The 24746-nt window shown below is 40.6% G+C and overlaps 1 protein-coding gene across 8 annotated transcripts in view; it reads right to left on the reverse strand.

Annotated features, from left to right (window-relative positions):
- Positions 1 to 24746, reverse strand: part of LOC115694640 (tRNA-specific adenosine deaminase TAD2-like) — a 266483-nt gene that overhangs the window by 231692 nt on the left and 10045 nt on the right. For 5 of the 8 annotated variants that reach the window (XM_056307626.1, XM_056307627.1, XM_056307625.1 and 2 more), the window contains exons 4-8: positions 23405 to 24169; positions 22302 to 23041; positions 22022 to 22134; positions 20900 to 21098; positions 19434 to 19471 (exon numbers count right to left, since the gene is read on the reverse strand). In XM_056307626.1, coding sequence (XP_056163601.1) covers positions 22331 to 23041; positions 23405 to 24169 — 1476 coding nt within the window. In that variant the 3' untranslated portion in view covers positions 19434 to 19471; positions 20900 to 21098; positions 22022 to 22134; positions 22302 to 22330. Of the gene's footprint in view, positions 1 to 14686; positions 14967 to 15055; positions 15216 to 16211; positions 16284 to 19433; positions 19472 to 20899; positions 21099 to 22021; positions 22135 to 22301; positions 23042 to 23404; positions 24170 to 24746 lie in introns of those variants that run through there. The other 3 variants (XM_056307628.1, XM_056307630.1, XM_056307629.1) reach the window with 3 other exon arrangements.

Genomic DNA, 24746 nt, shown 5'->3' on the forward strand with positions numbered 1-24746 from the left:
ATTGGAAATGTTCGGCAGGCCTTGAGGATTAATTTGAAATTTTTTTGAAGGACAATTTTTGGTGAATTCAAGCTGCGAATCACTGTTCACAAGCTGCGAATCACTGTTCACGGGGCTATGATGACTCGTTCGGGACGCAAGTTGGATTTTTAGAACCGTTATATAATGGCAAGAAAGTCCCGTGAGGATCGGAATTAATCCGACGCCGTTTGGTGGGAGAAAAATGAGAATTTACGCGTTGGACGTATATTTTAAAATTATTAGTAAATTGTGGTGATTAAATTGAGTATGTTGATGTGCAATTAAGTGACTGAATATGCTTGTTTGGTGCACACGTGGGCTAGATTGAATTATTTATTGACATTGGTCATGTGATTTGCTGAGTGAGCATGTTTTATGTGTGAAATGATGTGTCCATGGACCCCGTGTGTTGGGCCAGTTGCGTGTGGTAAACGCATGTTGAGCATGGACTTGAGTAGACGGGAAATTGCGGTGTGGCAAGTGATTGTGAAAAGTATGTGAAAGGGTGAAAGTGCGAGGTTGGGATCGGGCCGAGTATCATAAACTCGGGCAGCGATCACGTAGGTCTAATGCATTTGGCACGGGCTGAGGCTTGAAAAAGCAAATATGAGAATTGGTCCGAGGCACGATCAGCTCGGGTGAGACCGGGATTGGACCGAGGCATCTTAAGCTCGGGTTTCAATCATGCAGGCCTGTCGCATTTGGCGCGGGCTGAGTTGGGATCGGGCCTGGGGCGCGTGATGCTCAGGTCGCGATCGGGGCCTGAGACGTGAACGAGTACGCGGGCCGGAAGTGTGGTGATGAATGGTCGCAGTGTGCCTGAGGCGTGTATTTCAACGCGGGTCACTGACGAGGAATGTGAAAGTAGAAAGTGATAATGGAAGGAATTGTGGGATGAGAATGGTACATGTGCATGATCGCATACGACGTGATTGTGATCGAGTACGAGTGTGTGCATGTTTGAGTCTGACTCTATTATTTGGGGTGCCTGCGATGTGATTACTTGATGTACGTGAATGTGTGTGTTTGCGTAATTTTCTGGAGGTACGTGATAGCCTAGGTTGGGTTTAGGGGTGTACTTACTGAGATATATTCTCATGGTTGTGTAAACCAACAATTTTCAGAACCCCGACCTGAGCGATGAACCCTCCACCACCACCACCAGTAGGTTTTGGAGTACCAGTGCATACGGAGTATGAGGTAGCAGACTGTTGAGGAAAGTTCAGAATCGGACAATGAAGAATCAAACTCAGAGTGGATGCCAAGTAAATAACGTAGGGGTTAGGAGGTTTGTTGGTTAGCCAGACTGTGGATTGAGAATCATTTTTGAGGGTGAACACCAGGTCATCGACTCCTTTTTGGTTTTGGCAATTTAAGTAAAGTGTGCACTGGTAGACTAAGGCTTGTTTTATTGTAAATATGGTGGAACAAGCTTGATCAAGTAATGGATATGTATATTCTCCCAATTCTCCTCAGTTTATTTTGTCAGGGTGTTTTATGGTTTTCGTTTGCGCTATTAATCTCGGTAATTGGAGTGAGGTCGGCGATAACCTGGGACGTCGCAATCGTTCGACCTGAAGCGGGATGTCGCAAGCTCGACGGGGGTTCGGGACGTGACACGTAAGATATGAAAACGCAGTGGGAAAAGAAACATCGGAATCTCTTACGCAATCAAAGGCATGATCATCGTTCAGCAAAGCGAAACCCACCCAATATTTTTCTGGCAACAAATGGTTACCTTTCACCTTTGTGTCAGCTTTACATACTGCTCTCAGTCTACAGAAAAGCTTGTCATGAAAAGCAATTTAAGAGAGCTTCCCAACTAATGTGCAAGAACTTTTTCTTATGCTAAACTGAGGATAAGAAGAAGCACAAAATTGTCGTCAAGACAAGGCAGGCTGGCTATCATGTTGTCTTTCATTCACAATCCATTTTGACCCTTTGTGATTAAACCAATTTACTTCTATCAAAGACGAGTTGGGGAAAAGATTAACGGGTTCGAGAAAAGAGTGCATACACGCGGATCATCCTCTGTCATTTCCTCCATCAAAAATGTCAAGTAGAAAAATATCTTTATCCTTAGTCATCACCGGCAAAACAAAGATGGTGTTCATCACAAGTTGGTCCCTTTCGGTTTGTCCAATAGCAACAAACGACTCCATTTCCAAGTTCTACTACCCAGGGAAAGAGGGGGAAGAGTCCTTGAGCCATTGAAGAAAGCAAGTGTCGCAGACCGTGCATACAGTCTCAAAAAACGTCTCTATCTCTCTCTCTTTCGTCCGACCTAGTGAAAATCTTCATTCTACTCTCGCACACCAAAACAAAAGCCTGCAAGTATTCCCTCTCTTGGACATTAGACTGTCCAAACAAGAGAAGGTGCACCAAACGAGGACAATACGATAAAAGATTTGATGGGAATGTGTAATTATCCTAACTTCGCTCTCATTTTAAGGACCATAATCATTATGTCAACAGAAAATCATAGTACAAACCCCTTAATTTAGAAAATTCAGCAATATGTAATTCAAAATTCTTTTAAAACCAACATCCATGAAGAAAAGAAGAAAAAATACATTTAAATATAAAACAGAAATCAAGATCAAAAAGCATATATAAAGTAGAAAAGTTTAATAGAGAGATTGGACTAGCATTCAATGCTTCTTGGAAAAACGCTCGATAATGAAATAACTCTTTATCTCCCTGTTAGACTTTTGACGGACCAAATCGCATTCCATTGTTCATTTATTAAGACAGAAGAGGCACAAATAAAGCATCAAAAGCTGATCTTCTATTTTGGCCTTTTAGGATGAAAGTATTAAATATCGCTGTATAAACAATAAATGTTTATTTAAGTCTCTTATTTAGTGTTAGCATCTTCTTTGAGGCTTGTTTTCATTACATTTGTAGGCAGGGACTGGCTGCAATTTTCTTTTTTTTTTTCTTTTTTGGGGTGATTAAGTGTGCCTTTTTGCTTAATGCAAAAGAAACAGAGAAAAAGATCATTGAGTCACCACCGAATATCAATGCATATTTCAAAACATGGACACAGGCTTAACTGTGCTGATCAATGAAGAATCATAAATGCACCGGGAAAAGAAAATGGAAAGAATTTTTATGATTTTGTCCTCATTCAGCACACTGTCTTTTGTTTGGTTTTCGACTATACACATTGTCCTGCTTGCAGGCTTTGCTCGCGAGAGTACGTTAAAGATCTTCACTAAATTGGACGAGAGAGATAGGGATGATTTTTAAGCTGCCGAAGCACCAGCCTCTATACATTGCCATCATCGTCATCGTCACAGCTAGCTGTCATGGCCAAAGGGGTTTGCATAGACATTGTCACGGATAGTCATGGCTTGAGAGAGAGAGATAGACAACTGTTGACGTCGACGAGAGGGAGATTCATTAATTCTCTCATTTCACCTGTAACGTTTCTTTTTTTTTTTCTGTCATTCAAGCAATACAACTTTCACCATTCTTAATTTTTCCCAATTATTATTATGCATTATTCGTGCATTTAGTGGGAAGGTATCGATGACCTCATCATTATGTTAGAAAATCATAGTACAAACACCTCAATTTAGAAAATTCAGCAATATGAAATTTCAAACTCTTTTAAAACTGTTGGAAACTGATGCGGAAAAACAAATACAGAATGCAAGGATTTACGTGGTTCGATCACCAAGGTGATCTACGTCCACGGGCGAGGCAAGACAAGATTCCACTATAATCAAAGAGAGTATAGTTTTCAGAAGTCGAAACAACGACAAAACCTCATGGTTCACAAAACTATCCGAAAACAAAACTCTCTGTACATCAATAAGAAAACCTAGCCGCAGTATAAATAGTGTTCCCAAAAAATTTCCTCGGGGGCATAGCCCCCGAACCCCTCGAAACATTGGTTCGGTTGCTCTAGCTTGGGCGGTCCGCCATGGAGATTTGTTCGCTTGCTCCAAGTTGGGCCTATCGGCCCAACCCTCCCCATCACGAACCAAATCTCAATTTTCTCTCCACTTTCGGATCGCACAAAAAATATAGCGGGTCGGGTCATCAACCGGACTGAATACATAAAATTCAAGACATATTTAACAAAAACAAACATCCATAAAAGAAGAAGAAGATGAAATACATTTAAATATAAATAGAAAAGTTCATATACGTTGTGTGCTTTTTATTTACTCCGCATGAACAAAATACGAGACTAGGCTATGCTGCATTGAATTGGCACATCTCTCCAACTTCCCACGAAAAACTCTTAAAAAACAAAATGAATGAGAAAAATCGTCACCGTACATCCGATTTGTTGCATGCAAAAATGAAAAAAAAAAAGCTGCACAAGGGACAAAAAGGTCGTCGAGAAGCATGGCCTATCATTTTATTAATTATATCTTTTTAATTTCAAATGTAGAAATTGCGACGGATGTACACATGAGAATCACATGACCTCTCTCTCTCTCTGCATAGACCATAGAGGCCACGCCTAAATCAGCTAAAAATTTTGCCAATTCTAGCCAAAGGTTGCCCCTCTTGCACAGCTCTTTTTCTAACTTTCACTCTATTTTACGGTCTATGTAGTTTGTATATGTGACTACTAACCGTCCAAAATTATTGTCTGAGAGAGGTCACGTCCATCTATGCTAACAAAAAGAAATGCTGTTCATAAGAAAAAGATAATATTATGGGACTATTTTGGTAACAAATGCTTTGAATGACCATTTACAAGAAATACCAGCTACTCATTTATACACTTACCTACCCAACTTTCATTTAATGAATATACTCTCAATTCTATCATATAAGCCTCTTTAAAGCTTGTTACATATCTTCTCATTTGATCATCCCTTTTAAAGCTTGTAATACACTTTTGTGAAAATTGATAGCAAAATTACATATACAGGGCAAATGAGTAATATTTTCTTAAAGACTGCTGTGGTTCTCATGTATAAATAACAAGCACCACAAATATAAATAACCTTTCCTCTTCCTATAGAAAAACAAGCCCCAAAATCTCAAACCAAGCCCACCCAAAAATGCCGTCCGTATGTCGCCAATGTGGCTCAGTCGGGCTGCGACCCACGGAGCCTAGCGACCCACGGCCTATGTGGCCCCGTGTGGGCTGTGTGTGGTCCGTTACTCGACAAGGAAACGCTTAAAGGATTCCAGTAAAATTGCACGACAATAATTCATCTTATCACAACTACTAGGCAGAGACCGAGAGGGAAGTTTGATGATTACACGTCCCCATCAAATCTTTCATCATATTCTCTCTTGTGTATATAACTCTGTTGGCTAGAAAGTTATGTTACTCATGATTTGTCTTCTCGATTTAACGAAGTGAACTTTATATAAATCGGTGAGCGGGTCATGGATGTGGCCTTGTCTCAAAGGATGAGATATATAAAGACATGAATTAATTTAAGCTCTTTAATTTCTGTTTATCAAACGTGCCGGCCTCTCTTTCATACAATGTATGAAATTGCTAGACTGAAACACATAAATTGTACTTTTACCTGTGTTTTTTTAAGTGCTTTTTGTTGAAGACGTTGTAGACATCATTGGCTTTCTAGATCTGGATATAGTTAATTATCATTAACTTCATTCAGTAAAGCAATGCTAATAAAAGATGGTTGTATGAGTCGGTGCTTTGTAGACCCACCAACAGAAGACTATCTTTTAGTTTCTCACTGCCCACGTGTTGTTTATATTGCATTTATTCATGAGAAATAGGACGGCAGTTCCATGTAAATGGAAAATGCCTTGTTAACCGAACTATTTAATCAGCAACTTGTGTGGCTTTGAAGAGGGAAGTAAATGGATGTAAGATTTCACCTTACCCTTTTAGAGTTATCTTTATTAGTAAAGGTTAAATTAGCAACTTATGTGGCTTTGAAAAAGGAAGTAACTGGATGTAAGATTTCATCTTACCCTTATATACTTGTCTATATTAGTAAAGGTCAACTTTCGACGTTGAATTTGTTATTTTTTGATGAGTCATGAGCGCAAAAATCTTTTGTAGTGTCCAGATTGTTGAATGGAATTGACCCAACATCTAAAATCTCAAACATTTGAAACACCCCCGGCCAAATGAATAAAAATAAATAACAAACCTTAAAATGAGGAGTGAGAAAGTGAACATTATTGGCGACATTGTCACCTCGGATACACACAGGCTACCTGTCACGCCCCGAACCCCTATGGCACGCGACACCGCCTCTGGTCAATTCAAGCGACGTCCCAGGAATATCGCTGACCTCAAATTTACCATCAGAGATTTACTGCCACAGCGGATATCAACAATTAAACCCGGACAATTAAAACTGGGGAGAAAAATCAGGGAGAATATACCTATCTTTTTTCATTTCCTTCTTATACCATAATATTTACATTTATAAACTGTCCCATACATGTACATGCACATCGCCTTTCTCAAAAACCAATACTCCAAGGATGAAGACTTGGGTTTACTACTACTCCAAAAATGGTGCTCGCCAAAAACCCATTCTGAGTTTGATTCCTTATCCTCTGAGTCTGAGTCCCTTTATACCGTCCCATCCACTGAGGACTCCAAAACGTTCTGGTGGCGGTGGCGGAAGATTCATGGGTCATGTCGGGGTTCTGAAATTGTTGGTTGAAACAACCGTGAGAACACTTCTCAGTAAGTTCACCCCTAAACCCAACCTAGGCTAGGCTAGCATGCAATCTCCTGACCGGAAACAAACATTATAAATCATAACACAACCATAATCACACAATTCTCTGACCCTACAGGTTAGACAGTTCAATATGTAATAATCACGGGACATACGTGGCACACATTATCACACGTACGCCAATTACATGCTCATACACCGAGTCTCACACACTCACATGCTATTCAATGCATGTTTATGCATGCAAATGTCATTGACATGGCATGCACATTTCTTTGGCCTTGGCCCACACTGGCACACTTGCCCAATTACTTATTATTACGACTCGAGTCATCAATTTTTCACGGCCCGGTGCGTCTAGCTGCTTCAAAGTGCACGAGGCGCGACAGCGATCGGCCCGGTGTCTACTAGCTTTGCTTCAAAGTGCATGAGGCGCAACACATTCTCCTTGCGAACGAGCACTGCTTCAAAGTGCATGAGGATGGTCGCCTTCCGGACGTACCGGGCATCGTCCTGCTTCAAAGTGCATGAGGACGGTATCGACCCGAAGGTCACGACCCGAAGGTCCTTCGGTGATCACACAACTTATTATTATCTGAACCCAGCGTATAACGCTTCAGGGCATTTTAGGTGATCACATGCTCATGGCAGACACGCATTCTCACACAATTTCATCACATACCTCACTCTCGGCATACACAATGCGTGTCCATGTTATGCAATGCAATGCACCATGAGCGCCAATTAAATTCAAACACTCAATATCACCACACGCTGAAACATCACATTGCGGGCACAACAAATAATATTGCCAGGCTCAAACATGCGCACAACATCATTCAAACTCAATCTGTCCGGATGTAAACACGCGCATATACCACTCTTATCCCATTATTCCGTCCATTCTCATTTCCTCTTTCTCATTCTTCGCCAGTGACCCGCATAAACGTACACGCCTCAAGTACACTGCGACCACTCACCACATCCGGCCCGCATACTCGTTCACGCCTCAGGCCCCTCGATCGCGCCCCGAGCATCACACGCCTCGGTCCGATCCCGAATTCACTTTCTCATGCCATTGGCTCAAATTCCGTGCACACTTGCACCCCAAACTTCACCACATCACCATTTTCACACAAAAGCACATTTTCGCATAAAACAACATTTTTCTTTGTTAAAATGTTTTCAAATCATTTTCAGCCCTTCACGGGATTTTCATAAAATTCCAAGACAGACCTAACGGTACCGAACACGCATCAAACGACTCACCACAGCACAGTGCACAGTACTCCCACAGCTCGTGAACAGTAATTTCTGCACTCAAACCACAAAATCACACCACCGACTCTTCCCGACACTTACATAAAACTCCGAGCCGGACTCAACGGTATCATTCTCATACCCAACAGCACGCCACAGCGTACTCAACTTAATTACCACAATTTAAATATGCATCCAATACGATAATTTTTTTTCTCCGACCAAACGGCGTCGGATTAATTCCGATCCTTCACGGGACTTTCTCGCCATAATATCTAGGTTCCAAAAATTCAACTTGCGTCCCAATCGGACCATCACAGCTCGGTGAACAGTAATCCACAGACAGTGAACAGTGATTCGAGGCATATGAACAGTATTTTGCAGCCCCTAATTTTCTGAATTTCTAATAAATATTACCCGAATTAATTCCTAAGGCCCGCCATAAAATTTTCACCCCCTATCCATGTGATTCCGCACCTAATTCCATACTGATTTTGTTCGAATTTATCCGTCGATACCCGAAGTCCTAAATTAAGTTTAGGCGCGACTTACCCGCGTTGGCTAACTCAGCATATCAGATGGTCAATTGAACAATCATTTCAATTGAACCCAAACGTGCACGACTCAAACATATTTACACCAGCCCATTGCACATATGCGCACACAATTCTACCACCACAACTCAATTATAATTAAAACACACGTAAAACACATAAATTTCTATTTTTCTCCCACCAAACGACGCCAAATTGATTCCGGTCCTTCACAGGACTTTCTCGCCATTAAATACCGGTTCTAAAAATCCAACTTGCGTCCCGAACCGAGCATCACATCCTCGTGAACAGTGAATCACAGCTCGTGAACAGTGATTCTTAGCTTAAAATTCCCTCAAATCGTCCTCCAAAAATTCCAAATTAATTCCTTAAGGCCCGCCATACATTCCCGGTCTAAAGCCCCAACATTTCACACCCGCACAAGTCCAATTTCACCCAAAATCAAATTGTTCGGCGATACCCAAAATCCTAAATCGGGATTAGAGTATGACTTACCGCGTTCTAGGCTAAAACGGCTAGAACGGAGAGCGGCGGCCCTCTACGGCGACGGCGTACGACTCACGGCGGCCTCCGGCTTGGGCGGCGGCGGTCCGGCGGCGGCCTGGGGCTTGCTCGGCCGTGGGTCTCAGCTCACGGTGGAGAGAGAAAAAGAGAGAGAGGGTGAGAGACGGTGGCTTCAAGGGCTGGTGGTGGTGTGGTACGGCGGCTTGAGGGCGGTCCGGGTGGTGGTGGCGAGCGGCAGTGTCGGCGGTGGGCTTCCGGAGCCTTCACGGTGGAGAGAAAAGAGAGAGGGAGAGATCGGGAGAGTGAAAGAAAGAGGGGAGGGGTTCACGGCAATGAAGAGGAAAAGAAGAAGAAAGTGGGGAGAGAGAAAAAGTTCTAGACTTAAATAGCGAAAGTTTGACCAAAGGCGGAAATGACCAAATTGTCCTTTACCCCTAAAACATACCCTTTAATAAATCCTAAGGGTATTTTGGTCACTTTCTCTGTTTCTTGTCCAAATCGAGTTTTTCCGAAGGTAAATAGCGCACCAAAAATTGACACGTGTCACGTGCAACGTCGTCTTAACGTTCCGGCGTGACTTCCTAATTTTTCAGTGTCCAATTTGGACAAAAATTCCATAATTAAATTCTATTAAACGCAACTCGAGCGTTTCTCAAGCTAACGGGCGGCTTGCTGGGGAAACTCGCAGAATCGACTCATGACTGATACTAAATCGAGTCACGTGCAAGTCCGTTCGGTGCGTGACGACCTCAGTTGTCATTAAAATCGCGAAGATCAATCACTTGATCCGAGGGGTACGATCGTTCGGTATAATTTCGGAATCATTCGTCACGTCGTTTCGTGGTCCTATGGAATCACCCGCGATCCACTACTACGACAGTGGCGAACTGACCCCTAACTATCCTTGGATCGGCCAACAGTGGCTCAAAATATCACTTACGCGATTTAATGGTCGAAATCCATTCACGATCGAATTTCCTTTAGCCGCATGAATGTAATTCCCCCTAATAGCCTTTCCCTAATGGTTAGCATTCCCAGGAATGATCAGTTCCGGGCGAGAATTTACCGCGAGCACATCTCATAAAACTCAATTATTCAATAAATTCCAATTGGTGGAAATTTCGGAATGTCACACTACCACCACGGGTTGGTCTTGCGAGCAACGACAAACTCTGTTTTGCTTCTGCAGAGAGCTTTTCTGTAAATGTAGTTATTGCTTTGGTGGTTCTGTGAAGAAAAGTGACAATATGTGTTGGGGATTCATTTCTTGATGTATGCAAACATGAGGTGGCTTCTTCTATGGACCCAAAGTGAGGTTTTGACCAGCTAGTCAAGGCTGCGAGGAAAAAGCTTGTACTTCAGCTCGAAAACCTACTGGTCATTACCTGAAAGATCGTATGCTGCCTGTATTAATGGCATGGTTAGAGAAAATGAATGGAACAAGCAAACGGCTCAAATTGCAGAATATCATTTACAGAATATCATTTACGGTACACATGCTCATCAAATTTTGAAATTCTCACAGCAAAGACTGAGTTATAGCGCGAAATTTGCAAAGAAGATTTGCCACATAATGGGTAACTAAGATCCCATAAACCAAAAGAATCAATTCCCCGAACATATACATGTAATTGCATCAAGATTATGCACTGATTAGATTCTAAACCTATATGCATTCGCCCTGATACCACATTGAAGAAATTAAACGATCTAAAACTCGTACATAGTACTTAGAATACCTAACCTTAAACCACATACCTAATTTAGCCACTCATCATCTTTGAACTGATTAATACAAATAAAACCATACGATTCCAGGACTGTCTTCCTCTCCTTCTCCTCCCCTAGAAGGCCTCGAACAGATAAACCATAAGCATATGAAATTAGGAGGGGAAAGGAGACCATAGTCTATGTATGTAGCATATTCTAATTGACTCATCTATAACAGGTCAATGTTAAAATATCGACCTACACCGACCGATGAATCATATTATTACTGTAACCGAGATGTGCTAAACCCAATAATGTAATCCCAGCCATATTTGGGTGATATAGCATTCTCATATACTTTATAAACTTATAACAGCCTATTTTTCCCCAACTAAAATATTATACGATTAACGCTAGCCCCCATTTTTTACAAATTTCTAACGGATTGCGGTCCAAAATTACCATCTTCCTGTTCGTTTTAGAATGGGGGTCTTTCAAGCAAATGTTTCGGCACTTTCTAATGTTTTACCAGATTTGGTTCTAATATAATTATTACTAGCTTAAAAAAAACACAAATTTCCACACTTTATTATCGAAAGAAAAGAGGTCACTCGTTCATGATTGAACAATAATGAAAGCACACTTAGGGAAGAAGCAATCGCCAATTCCCTCTCGACCGGCCAAAACACTGATCAAATCACTGAGATTTTCTCACAATAATATGCTAGGCAAAGTCAACAATATTCATGACTTTACTCTACAATATTATAAATTCAAGTACGTAGATCATAATTAGTATAACCGCGAAGTACTTACCATGAAGCTTAAATCCAGTCAACGCAATTTTTTGCCCAAAACTCCATGCGAATCACATGTAAATCATTTACCTCTTTTATCATTATAAGGGATAGCACATAATATAGTCCAGAACTATGAAGCTCAGACACATCAATAGCATGCCTGGAATTACCTCAAAGTTTGATAAACTCAAAAAATCAAGCTAGATTACAGATTATGTGTGATGACAAAAAACTTAGCATCAGAAAAGTGATGCCTACACAAGGTTATGCCGTAAATTATCTTAAACATCTGACAAACAAGTTCAAGCATGAAATGGACTTTGATCACAGCTGCAGCCTTTAGTAAAACACATGAACATTGGAGAAAAACTGATCTGTACATGCACTATGCTTCCTTTCTCGGGTCCCTTGATGAAATTCTGCAAATTGGGAAAGCAGTAAACGGCACATGCATTGTCAGAGTGCACTGAATCATTTGAAGACACTTTATGAAATGCTGGATGTTTAACTATATCCTCTGACCATATATTAGAATGCTAACCATTGTAAATAACTGTTGAAAGTATTTGGTCGATGGGGGCCATATTAGTCTATTTCCTTTATTATTTCATGTATGAAATCCTTGATGGAGAAAACTTCTAAATGGGTTCTAATCCAACCAATGGCCGGCTAGTTCTATGCTTGCAATTTCATTAACCCTTTGTTATTACAAAACATTCCACTGGGCCAGCTTTATTTACCTGGGATGTGCAGGTAATTTTCCAGAGCAAGGCTACAACAACATATCTTTACTGCAGCAAACGATTTACATTTGGACGAGAGAGAGAGAGAGAGAGAGAGAGAGAGAGAGAGAGAGAGAGAGAGAGAGAGAGATAAGGAGAGAGAGAGTTGTTCAGCAAGAACTGCAATCACCGAAAGCCCCAGCTACAATTCTTTCTCTAGCTGGTTGGAAGAATTGATTGAAAGGTGGAAATAGAAAGAGGCTTCCTGAATTCTTCTTAAGCAATATGGAAATGGATGAGTGATAGGAAAATCATTGTATTAGATTTGAGAAGAGAACTTTTTCTGGAACGGTCTTTCAGGGAGATGTAGCTAGCAGGCACAATGCTCTACTTCATCAATTGATAAAGTAAACTTTGGTTCAAAATGTAGAATTGCTCTATTAAGCTAGTAAAAGCCTCTTAAAATGTGCAGTAACTATTGGTTCACTAAAAAAGAACTATCATTTTCCTTAGGTATCTAAAGTAAATAGGTGCTGATGACAGTATTATAAAACTCTTTCGAACAGATGGCTCAATTGGTGGTTAATCGTTGTTCATACCATTAGGGTTTCCTCATTCAAGAAAATCTCGCAGAAGAGATATTGCTTCTAACGCCATTATACCTCCAACAATTAAAACCCATTGATCCAGAATTACCATTACGGCAAGAGAAACAAGAAAAAAGTTGGAAACATTCATAAATCGAGCAGACACTTGAAAGGGGGAACATAGATGAAATTTCAGTAGAAACTAGTCAATATTTCCAATGATTCTGCATTTTTACCTCGGTCGTCAGCTTGAAACCCGAGACAGATCCATTTGCAAGACATGTCCAAATATCATGCTAGAGATAATTTAGCAGACTAATTGACAAAGTAATTTGCATAAGAAGGTATCATTTAAGCAAAAACAAGTTCGCCAGTGGGAGAATATGTTTAGTTTAAGAAGTTTATATCTTGTTCTTAAGAATATCAATTCTAAGAAATGTTTGTACCCCAGGAAAATCATGCAAGCAAATTATCTATGAACTGTACCATTTGATTCAATTGACAGTAACTAGGCATTGACCTTGGCAAAATTCTTGCATCAAATATAAAAGAGTGTGTGTTTGGGGTAACTATGGCTTAAATTTTTTTTACTTTCACGATGCCTTTGGGTCATTCTATATTCTCTCTTCGACATGAAACCTAATGTCCTTGGAGGACAAACAATATGCTGTAAGTAGGGTGATACTTAGAGGCTTTTAATTTTGATGGGCAACTTCTCTTCAGAGAGATCTTGCAACAGTGATCTGATTGAGAGAAGATTTGTGGATGACTTGTGTACTAGTACCGGCTAGGATGGGTTTCCATCAGCTACATCTTCCAAACATCGCATAGGAACTGTGTTCATTGTTATAACAGTCTCGTTCTCTCTATCATGAAACTATGCAGTAATGGGCTAGTTTTAGCTCCAGAGAGAGGAAATTGAGCAAGGTGGTCCTTTATCTACGAGATGAGTCCCCTCGCTTGATGTTTTATTCAGAAAGGTAATGAGCTAGGTCATGTTTCCCACAATACTTTTGACTCATAATCAGATTATTAAGAGCAGCATAACTATGTATTTCAAGCTCCAAAAGTCAGAGTTTTCATGGTTTATTTTTTTCCGCTAAACTTTTTGTTGAGATGCATCCTTAGTACATCTCATGCTTCTCACCCCCGTACTTGAGCTTTTTCTTTCAGAACTACTACTTCAACAGAAAGACAATGTCGTAATCTAGATTAGCTACTTCATGTACTGTTCAGATCACATTGAAACAGATCCCATTTCACTATGTTTTAAGTTTTATGTCTACAAAGTCTGAAGAAAAAAATGATGAGTTCTGAACAAGCTTAGCAAACATGAAATGTTAGATCATGCCAGCGTCAGACAGATGAAAAATCATACTGGAAACACAGGCCATCCACCACAATTTAGCAAGCACTTGCCCTCATGTATGCAGGAAGATCAAGCACATTGCCCACGGCATCTCAGAAAGCATAATTTGCTCATAGTTAAAAAATCATATTTCTCAGAAGATACTATATTTCCCAATTTAAACTTAATAACATTAAGACAGCAAAGAATCTAATTACAGTGAAAACAAGTGAGGAAGAAGAGATGAAGAAAAAAAGGGCAAAGGGAAAAGGAAAGAACAAACTAATGTTAGCTTAACTTGTAGCACTTCCCAGAACTGTAGATTTTTTCGGGGGAAATTAAAAAAAAAGAAAAATGTTCAACCAGTCACAAAGAATTTAAGAAAAAGGAAATCAAGCGAGGATAGAAAGAATTAATATAAACTCGACTTTTTGACGCTTGAGGAAACTCCACTTTCTTCCATTTAGACTAGGAAAAGGACAGAAAAGATGAATAATTAGTTCCACAAACCTTTTTCTATTTTCATGGTTATGTGTTGCAATATTCAAGTTGCTACAGAAAACAGAATCAATACAAAACTGCATCGATCAATAATCAACATAAGGAATCATAAACCTCCAGTAAGCTTGAGTTGTCAATTGTCATGGGTCACAATTTCAAAGTGGAGCTAAGTAGATACAAAATCAGTAACAAAAGCAAGTTCAGAAACTGACCTAATGCATGGGGCGGAGGTACTTGAATGCAATGACAGTACTGATCCACAGCCTCCAAATTTATCATTTGCACAGTCAGATTATACTTCCTTTATACCTAAAAGTGGCTAAGAGTCATCTAATCATTTATGAACAAATAAATCTTAGGAAAGTTTAGTTTTATTCCAGTATAATCAACAGATGTACCAGTGATCGATAATGCCGCTGCATACATTATGCATGGTTCACATGTCACATAAAGGGAGCATGCTGAAAACTTTTCTACAACTTCTGCAGCCGAAAATCCTGTCCTCTGCCACTGTTCAAGAAGAACATCAAGAACGTCCATCTCTGCATGTCTTGTTGCCTATGAAAGTGCAAGGTGAAAAATAAAGAAAGCATATCAAACTTAGGAGCTTTGCCAGAGAGAAAGTTGCTCTTAGTGTGTAGTTTCATAAAAATATTTAGGAATTGCATTTCAAAAGAAATGTTTTCTCCGACAAGTTATCTGATTGAGTATATACAAGATTGATCAAGGCATATACTACATGATATCAACAAGTTTTGCTCACTTGAAGTTGCTGATAATCTCACATGAAAAAGAGGCTTCTTATTGGATTGGCCACCTCCACCTTTTCTAACATTATTTTTTATATACCCCTATAGCAAGGTGCCTTTGTTTTTTCATTGTGCTCCACAAGATACTAAAAGGGCCAAATATTTTTCACATCAACTATTTATTACTGTCTGCAAAGTCATTTATAGTAGTGTCTTGTCACCACATAACTATAAATGGTTCTAGGAATAGACTATTAGATAAGAGATTATCTCTACCAAAAACCAGGCTTAAACTATTTGTGTAGATGTGGCCATTGTGCGAAAAAAATGTGCCCAAGAAGCAGGTTCTTACATCTTTCAAGGCAATACAATGTTCACAATTCATTTTATACCAAATAAGTATACCGAAGTTGAGCTAACATATGGTATAAGGAAACAATGTTAGGAACTTCACAAAAGCTGATAAAGAACATAATATGGTTCCAGACAGAGCACAATGGTAAATGAAATACGTAAAACATTGTGCACAATAAAGCCAGATTATTGCTAGTGTTAGCCGTAATCATATTTTATGAAAGAATAATGGGAACAAAACCATTTACAGCCTAATAATGCATGGAAAATTCCACTTATTAACAGATTTGTTCTGATAATTCTTTAATCATCTATTAAAGAAATAGTAATGGGAGAAATATATAATGACCAACAATAACTACGAGTAGATAATTCAAGGATATCAATTTAGAACAATAACAAAGTGCTGTTGGCCAAATTTATACACGGGGGTGGAGAAGCAATGATAAACCATACATTTTGTGCCTCATTAGTCCGGTTTCTTCCTGTCATAATAATGTGCCCATCCTCAACAATCACACAGCTGTTCAATCAAAGAGTACAATCTGAAATCATTCACTAATTAAGACTGTCACGCCCCGAACCCTACGAGCGCGCGATCATCCCTTCGTGGTCGTAATGTACGCGACATCCCAGGACTTGTCGCCGACCCAATCGAAATACTAACGAGTAACGCATGCAGAAGCAACCTCGAACTCTCCGTACAACATATAAACAACGGGATAGTAGAGAGACAAAGAATACACATCAACAAGACACTTTTATAAACATAACATCGATTACAACACATACATTTGCAAGCCTTCTACGAGGCCACTATCTACGAACCACGCACAACAACAAGGATCGGGTGGTTGGTAAGCTTAACTCCTCTACAAAAAGGGGCACTCAAAAGATGAGCTAACTCGACCTATCCTCAATCCCCGTAGTATTCTGGCAGCGTCTCCGGATCAATCACGGTCGCGGGTCTGAAATGGTTTGGTTATACAACCATGAGAACACTTCTCAATAAGCAACTACCTAAGCCTCGCTTAGGCCAAAGCGTACCTCTGAACAATTCTAAACGTGCAATACCGACATCCAACATGTCATAACAATCACAGGCGCCCTTACCTCGCCTCGGCACATACACAAGCCCTGCACGTTAGAATATCGCCATAACATGGCCAATTGCTCATCAAGCACGCGCAAAGCAATTCATGGCATGATCAAGCATAACATGGTTAATAATCCAGACGTGCTCATCAATTAACTCAGGCAAAGCATTTCCCCAATGCAAATCGCACTCATTAAGTCCAGATTATTAACGACCCCTCGGGCCACCGAACTCCCGCCGGTCTTCTGGCGTAACCAGGCATCGTCCCGCTACTTCGGCGACGGCAACGTCCGGAACCCCCGCCCAGACGGCATTCCACAAAGGAGCATCGATCCGGCCTCTACCGCGATCGGCAACGTCTAGAACCCCCGCCTAGACGGCATCCGAACTCCCGCCGGGCATCGTCTAGAACTCCCGCCTAGACGGAACGTGTCGTGACCATGCACACACCTCAACAATCATTACCAATTCTTATCTTTGTAAATTAGCCCAATGTCAACTAAATCCACCAAAATGTCATGGTAACACCGATCAGTTCCCGAGAGAGAGAAAAACCGAGTATGCACAGAATCGGAGCCAAACTGTGCAGTAACATAGTCACCGAATTTCATTTAAAATAAATAGTAAATCAACTCCAAAAATTCTGAAATTTGGATATGTCGCATAAAACATCTTGATAAACATTTTCCGTGAAGAACTCAAAACCCAGTTCCTACTGTAAATATCTCTTTTTGTCACTTGAAGTCAGACAAAATTCAACCCGTTCGGTCAGGCCGCCTGACCATCAAAATGCATTTCATCCAGTACCCAAATCATTTTGGAAAGCCTTCAAATTTTTATATGTCATAGAAAAAAATGTTCTTAACAATTTTTGTGAAGGAAGTTTGTTGAAAAGAGGTCTGGAAAAATTTGTAGAAAATCGGAGAGACCAGATGGTCGGATGAACAGTAAATCCGGCAGACTGAATCCGGTCCAAAAATGGACTTACGAATGGAACTAAATGATCTCCAAAAATTCCAGATTTAATATATGTCAAACTTCAAGATGTTATGAACAACTTTCATGAGGAACACTTCCTCAAATTCGGCCCACACAAGTCACAGTAAAAATAGAAAAATCCAGCGACGCAGCAGCAACCTTATCGGAAATTAACCAACAAGCACCACCAAGCAAACCAAGCACAACCAGCCACTAAACCAACTATCCACAGCCCTTAAACCATCCCTAACATGTCCATTAGTCACCCCTTAGCCTAGTCAAGGGTTAGGAAGCCACTTACAAGAGAGCCTAAGCAAGACAACCTAGCAAGGGAGCAAACAAGAGCCTTGGCACGGCAACGGCTACTCCGGCGAAGCAACGGCGAGGGCGGACAGCGGATGGCAGCTCAGGTGGTCGGTGATGGTGTGAGGGTGATTGTGGGTGGTGGTGATGGCGAGAGGGAAAAAGGGGAAGAAAGCGTCTCGGTGGGGTGTTTGGCGCGAGGAGCAGCAGCTGCGGTCTACGGCTCCGGCATGTCTCCAGCGGCTGGGAAGGCGAGGCTGTGGTGGTTGACGAGCAGCTGGTATGGTCGGCTGGAATGGGAAGCAGCAAAAGCCAGAGGAAGCAGAAGCCGAAGAAGCAAGCAGCAGCAGCAACAAAACAGCAAAGAAAAGAAGAGAAGGAAGAAGAAGGCAGCAGAAGGAAGCAGCAGCCACGTGAAGCATCATGGGCAGCAGCATGGGTCAACAGTCAGCAAAGCAACACGTGAAGGTGCAGCAAGAAGTCATCAGCAAGAGCAGAAACAACGTGAGGGAGTCAGCGGGCGTGAAGGAAGAGAGGAAGTCAGCAGGCAGCAAGCAAAAACAGAAGTCAGCAGTCAGCAGCACGTGAAGAAGTCAGCAGAAACAGCAAACAAAGTAGAACAGAAACGTGGGGTCATCAGTCAACAAAACAGGAGCAACGTGAAGATCATCATGGGAGTGGGTGGAAGAAGACAGCAGTAGAGGGAGTCAGCAGAAAGGTCAGCAACGGCGTGGGGTTCAACGGGGGAGGAGGAGAGGAGAGGAGAGAGAGAGAAACTCAAACGCACTTGAGTGCGATCCGACGATCCTCGTTCAATTTCGAAAACGATCCAACGGCCCACGAAAAACCCTAATTATAAATTAGGAAAAAGGCCAAAAGATAATAACTAAAACACACTACGAGGGAGGTCTACTTGTCCAAATCCGCACCCGGTCAAAATTTCACTTTTCGCATATCCCGGGCAATATTGACGCTGGCCACAATAATATCGACACCGTCCAATTAAATTCGTCACGAAACTCCGAGAAATTTGACACCAAAGTTCGGGCTCTAAATAACGGCCAAATTCGATCGAGTGCGATTCTAGCGAAATCTCAATTTTAAAAACAATAACCGAGAGTGATCAGTTCCCGGGCGAGATTTTACTATAAGCACACTGACGAATTACACGTTTTATAAATCCCAAAAATGGGCCGAAATTCGGAATGTCACAAAGACTGACAAACTAATCATCTTAATTAGAAAATAAAGTTGTATATCTGAAATGCACGTGATTACTGAAAATTAGTTTTTTACCCAACTGGAACTTTAAGGCTGTCCAAAGCAAGCTTTGCCTTATATAAGAATAGCAAATAGGTTTTGTTACTTGTTAGAAGAAAAAACTGTGAGTATAAGAGTCAGAAATTCGCAAGAATGCATGCATGTATTCAAGCTATTCAAGAGGAAATTAGCATCAAGTGTCCAGCAGTAGAAATATTCAGTATCAATATGCAACTACTAATGGAATGAATGCATGTCTCACAGCTATATAATCAGGATCCTGCAGGTCCTGTGTAATATACTGATCACAAACTTCTAAACAATGATTATTGCAACATATTCGTCCTGTAATTCATATGTAAATCACACCTAACTGTTAAACTGATATGGCTCTAACCACACTAAAGCAGAAACAGGAAACAATTTTTGAGAAACTGCAAGTTGCTCATTCCAGTGTGTCCTATCATTGGTACCTCAGAAGCTTATCTTTCATTAAATAGGTTTCGCTCAAACATTCAAGAAGCTTCCACGAGTTTTAGCTTCTCAGTCATTTTCCTTCATAAAAGCTATGGCATATAACGATAAAAAGAGAATTTAAACTGTTGCAAAGGCCTCATGATTCAGAATCGACATCAGCATCTTGTGCTTTTGTCTCTATTCTACTGAATAACTTATGTAAACTCCGTGTTTCTCATGATTATTTATTTTTCATATCCACAGTCCACAGGACGAAAGAAAATAACCACCTAACTAGTTATCCGTGGGCACAACCGATGTTCATATTACGCTCACACTCAAAGTAAATTTGGTTTTGAATTCTCCCTAGTTGCCAAAGTCAAGAAGTGGTTAAAGGACTGGACTATCAAGCAACCTTTCCTGGTGGCTTGCCATCTCATTGCATCTTCTTAATTCCTCTATGGTTGTACCTCTTCTTCATAAAACATAGAGACAGAGCCCTATCCCAGTGATAGAAGTTTCTTCGAATTCAATTCTCCTGGCAAACCTATCACCCGCTGCACATCTGTATGATAAGTACATACTAGATACTACACATCCACATTTCCTAGACACCTCAAAAGCTCCCAAATCCATTCCTCTCTCCCTCCCAACCCACAGCACCCGGATTGGCTCAGTATTTTGCCTGAGAAGGGGACTGAACCAACCCATGTACACCCTACCTTCCATTACTTCACTCTCCCTTGCTTGTTTTTTCTTTGAACCTAGACTTCATCTACTTCTTTCTATAAATTGCCACCGATGAAAACAAAACAAAAAAAATCTACACATTCCAGAGATTGTCGCTGATTTTGCAGCGTGGAACGTCGACAACCTATGAATCCACAGACAAAACTTACGAAGAAACATCGATTCAGCGTCTCTCGAACAAATTCAACGACACGTTCTTCAAGTTCCCGGGCAATTGTAGCACCAACTGAGTCGAATTCAAAATCCAGCTCAAGTATCACATCAACTTATTAAGATTCAGATGTGTCACGCATTACCTGATCAACAGCAAGCTGCACAAAGCCCAGAACCTCAGAAGAAAATCGTTCACCCGAAGCTACGTCAACAGTTTCCATGGCTTCTCGGCGGTGGTGGTCCGTCACCTACGCCGGCCGGTCTCCGTCAACCGTCGTCGACGAACTTCTTCTGTTGGTCGCCTCCGTTGGCAGGTGGCGATCTTCCATGCGTCAAAGCTCACTGGTGCCGTCGTATTGGAAGATGAGGAGTGGTGATGCGGAAAGTGGGGTCGATGGAGTTTGAAGAAAGAATTACAGAATTCCATTTGGGAATAAAGTTAACTAACTTGGGTTAATTAAAGGGGATTTGAGCAAAAAAGAAAAAAAAGGTGATTGTTTATTTGAAGCAAGCGATCATCAAATATTACCACCCGCCTGGGTGGCGCCGTTGGAAAAGGCACTCTTCCTCTCGCAAAAGGTTGGGTGTTCGAATCTCGGGCGCTGCAGGGTGACTTAACCGGTGCACGTGTGTGGTGGCTAGCACGTGTCGCCCCCAGGGTTTACCTCCCGGCTGTCGGCCGTGCGGGGTTCCCTGTTTTACCACAAAAAAAAAAAAAAAAATATATATATATATATATATACACACACATTATATTTCTACAAGGATGGAAGGGTACTTCGACAAAGACAAAAAAACAATTTTGATATGCTCCTTTCGTGAAAAATTTGACATTGATAATTTTCAAAAAGTCGTTTCTAGAAATATAACATAATGGGGCAGCTACGTGATCAAGGCTTCCGACAATTTTTACAAGTCATGTGTTCAAAATCTGTTTATGATGATAGTTGTTGAGCAAGGGAGAGCGACCGAGACGGTTCCTTGATTTCATACTCGAGTATAAAATGCATGAATGGGGCATGGATTGAGGGGTTGAATCGACGTGAAACTAATAAGCGTGGAGAGAAAAGTAGATGCATTGGAATTGAAATTACATTGCAAGGAAATAAATTTTGAAACAAAAATACACGGAAATGAAAGTGGCAAGAAACGAAGGTGCAAGTAAAGAAAAAGTCAAAAAAATGAAAAACAAAGATAGATAAAATGTACTCTACACACATGAAATTATTCGCCCGAGCCTCCTCATGTAACTCTCCAGCCACAACCTTTGCATGCTTTCTTGGTCGAACTAATTTTCTCGATATTAAGTCGAGAAGTAGGGCGACCTTCTCTCTCCTTGTGGAGGTCTCTATGGGGCTGATTATTTCCATTGTTGTAGCTAGCAAAGTTAAACGCTAATTAAAATGGACACATAAAGTACCTCAATGTTAATAAATTTGGGTAAAAGCGGGTACAAAGAGCGGGTTACAAGTTTTTTTGAGAAAAGAAAACGAGAAGAACAAGAAGAAAGAATGCATTGTAATCGAGATCAGTGAGTTCACTTACCTACGAATTGCTTCCTTAGCAAGTTTCGATCATTCTAACAACAAAAGCTGCAAGCCGACACTACCATCCTCATCTCTGCTGGTCGAATTGGAAGTCGGCATAGTCTTGGTTCGCATGCCATGAGGGAGAATAAGCTTAGGATTTCCCTTTGATACTATTTGACTATGTTCCTCACTACTCCTTTGGCAATCCTGCAAGTTTTTCCGTAGCTCTGTTTCGATCAAACTATCATTGTGCATAAGTGGACCCTCAACTTTTAGATCTGTTGATTCAAGAACAACCTCGTGGAGTAAAGCTGGATTGATTAGCCGATTGTTTTGAATCCCAACCTTTAAATTGTCATCAAGTGACTTGCATATTATTCGGCATCCCCACTTTTTTGCCTTTGTAGCCAATACTGTAAGGCTAAAGTGTACATAACTCCCATCAATTTGACCAAAATCGACTTCTCCCCACAGATCATATGGTGTGAAATACCAAAGCAAGATTTGATCCAAATTCAATGCCATTAAGTAGATTCCTCCTTTGCAATCCCTCATTTCGCCATTCACATGTGGTAAAATCTGAAATATTTGATTTTGTGTCTGTCTATCATTATTGAAAACGACACAAAGAGTCAATCCAAGAAGCTTGTCATACAAGTCCTTTGAAGCCATGAATGATACGGAACTCTCTTCAATAGGGAGGACCCACTTTGGCATCTCTCCTCCAGGGAGACAAATTGTGTTATCAGGAGGCATCTGTTATAAAGTAGTGAAGTTTGTTATTAGTAGTACTAAAATAAACGAATTCATTTTGAGTTTAGTGATTAATCCTAGTGAATTCCACTTCAAACTAGAGCTCTCTAAATGAGTAGAGATTCAGTGACCCTTGCTTGCATTAACATACAACTTTCATGTGATAGAAATCATTCCCGTAAAAGTACGGTAGCCAACTTTATTACATGCACAAAATTGCAGAATCACTTTATATTTGTTTGCTTTTCTTGAGCCTTTGCATTTACTACTATTGCAATATACAAGAACACAATACATCCACCATATACTCCCTTAGAGAGAGAGAGAGAGAGAGAGAGAGAGAGAGAGAGAGAGAGAGAGTCTAACCTGGTCCAGCGAGGGAATGTCAGCCACGGTCAACACTCTACGGACAAGAACAGAAGGTGAAAACGAATCTCCATTATTAGCCGAAATATGCTTCAAAAATGGTGGAAGCTCGGGTATCTCTTGTAATTGACGGGCATATGAAATTACAAATACGGATAAATGATTACGCTTATGAATAGATGTGGGAAGTCTAGTAACATTGCTCTCTGACAGAATTAAATGTTGCAAGATGGGAAAACAGGAAGGATTCTCGAGAAATTCTATTCCGGACAAATTACATGCCCCAAGATTTAAAAAGATTAAATTTGAAAGTCCGGTCTTCATGCACGGATCAACTGAATCCTCACACTCTGGAAATCTTGTTAAATTTGTGCAAGCCGCAAGTTCCAAGATTTCAATGTTTTGTAACTTGTAAATACTAGAAGGAAGACTTGCCAAGTTCTTGCAATTACTTAAAATCATTATTTTCAAAGAGACAAGATTTTCTATTGAGGTAGGAAGTTCTTTAATAGTGGTCCCTTGTAAACAAAGACTTTTCAAGCCTTTGAGTTTACGTGGAATAGCAGGGAAACTGTCAACCTTTCTGCACCCGCTTAAATTCAACAATTGTAACTTGTCGTGATAAGCAATAGACTCAGGGGCTTCTATCAAGTTTGTGCAATCACAGAGAACCAATTCCTCAAGATTTGGAGTATAAGAAAGATCGGTCATATGAACCAACGATTCACAGTTACTGAAATTAATGTACTTCAATTGTTGGAAGTCCTGCAAAAACAGCGAAACCAACATTTCATTAAAAGTTACTATAAATTGATTTTCCGAGAATTACATATTGTATTGAGAAATTAGTAAACAATTAGAAACTTTACTAGTAATTACAAATCTATATGTATATATTGTAAGGGATTGAAATATAGAGATGGTAAATCAAAAAGCTAATGGATATTGGTTGGATGCGGGCCACGTGGTAAAACTATGCCACATGTCATGCCATGTGGCAATTAGAAAAGTGGTAGAAGGACACCAGAAGTGCTAAAAGTTGTGTACGGTACTCACTTTTATTCCAAAAGTTTCTTTCGGATCATTTAAATGCCACTTTATAAAAAACAATGATCACTTAAGTGCCAACTCTGATCTCGAATGCCGGAAATCCGACATGATAATAATTTAATATTTTTTCCATTGACATGGCTCGCTGGACGTCTAAATCAACATAAAAAAACCCGAAACGACGTTGTTCAACAAGTTTCACCTGCCTGCACGACCCAAAACGACGTCATTCAGCAAGAAAAATCAATTTCTTGCTGAACGACTGACAGAAAGGGGATGCAAAGGGGGAAAA

The sequence above is a fragment of the Syzygium oleosum genome, unplaced genomic scaffold (genome assembly GCF_021117445.2).
Source record: "Syzygium oleosum isolate NSW1041296 unplaced genomic scaffold, Sole_v2.1 Sole_v2.56, whole genome shotgun sequence".
Classification (NCBI taxonomy): Eukaryota; Viridiplantae; Streptophyta; class Magnoliopsida; order Myrtales; family Myrtaceae; genus Syzygium; species Syzygium oleosum.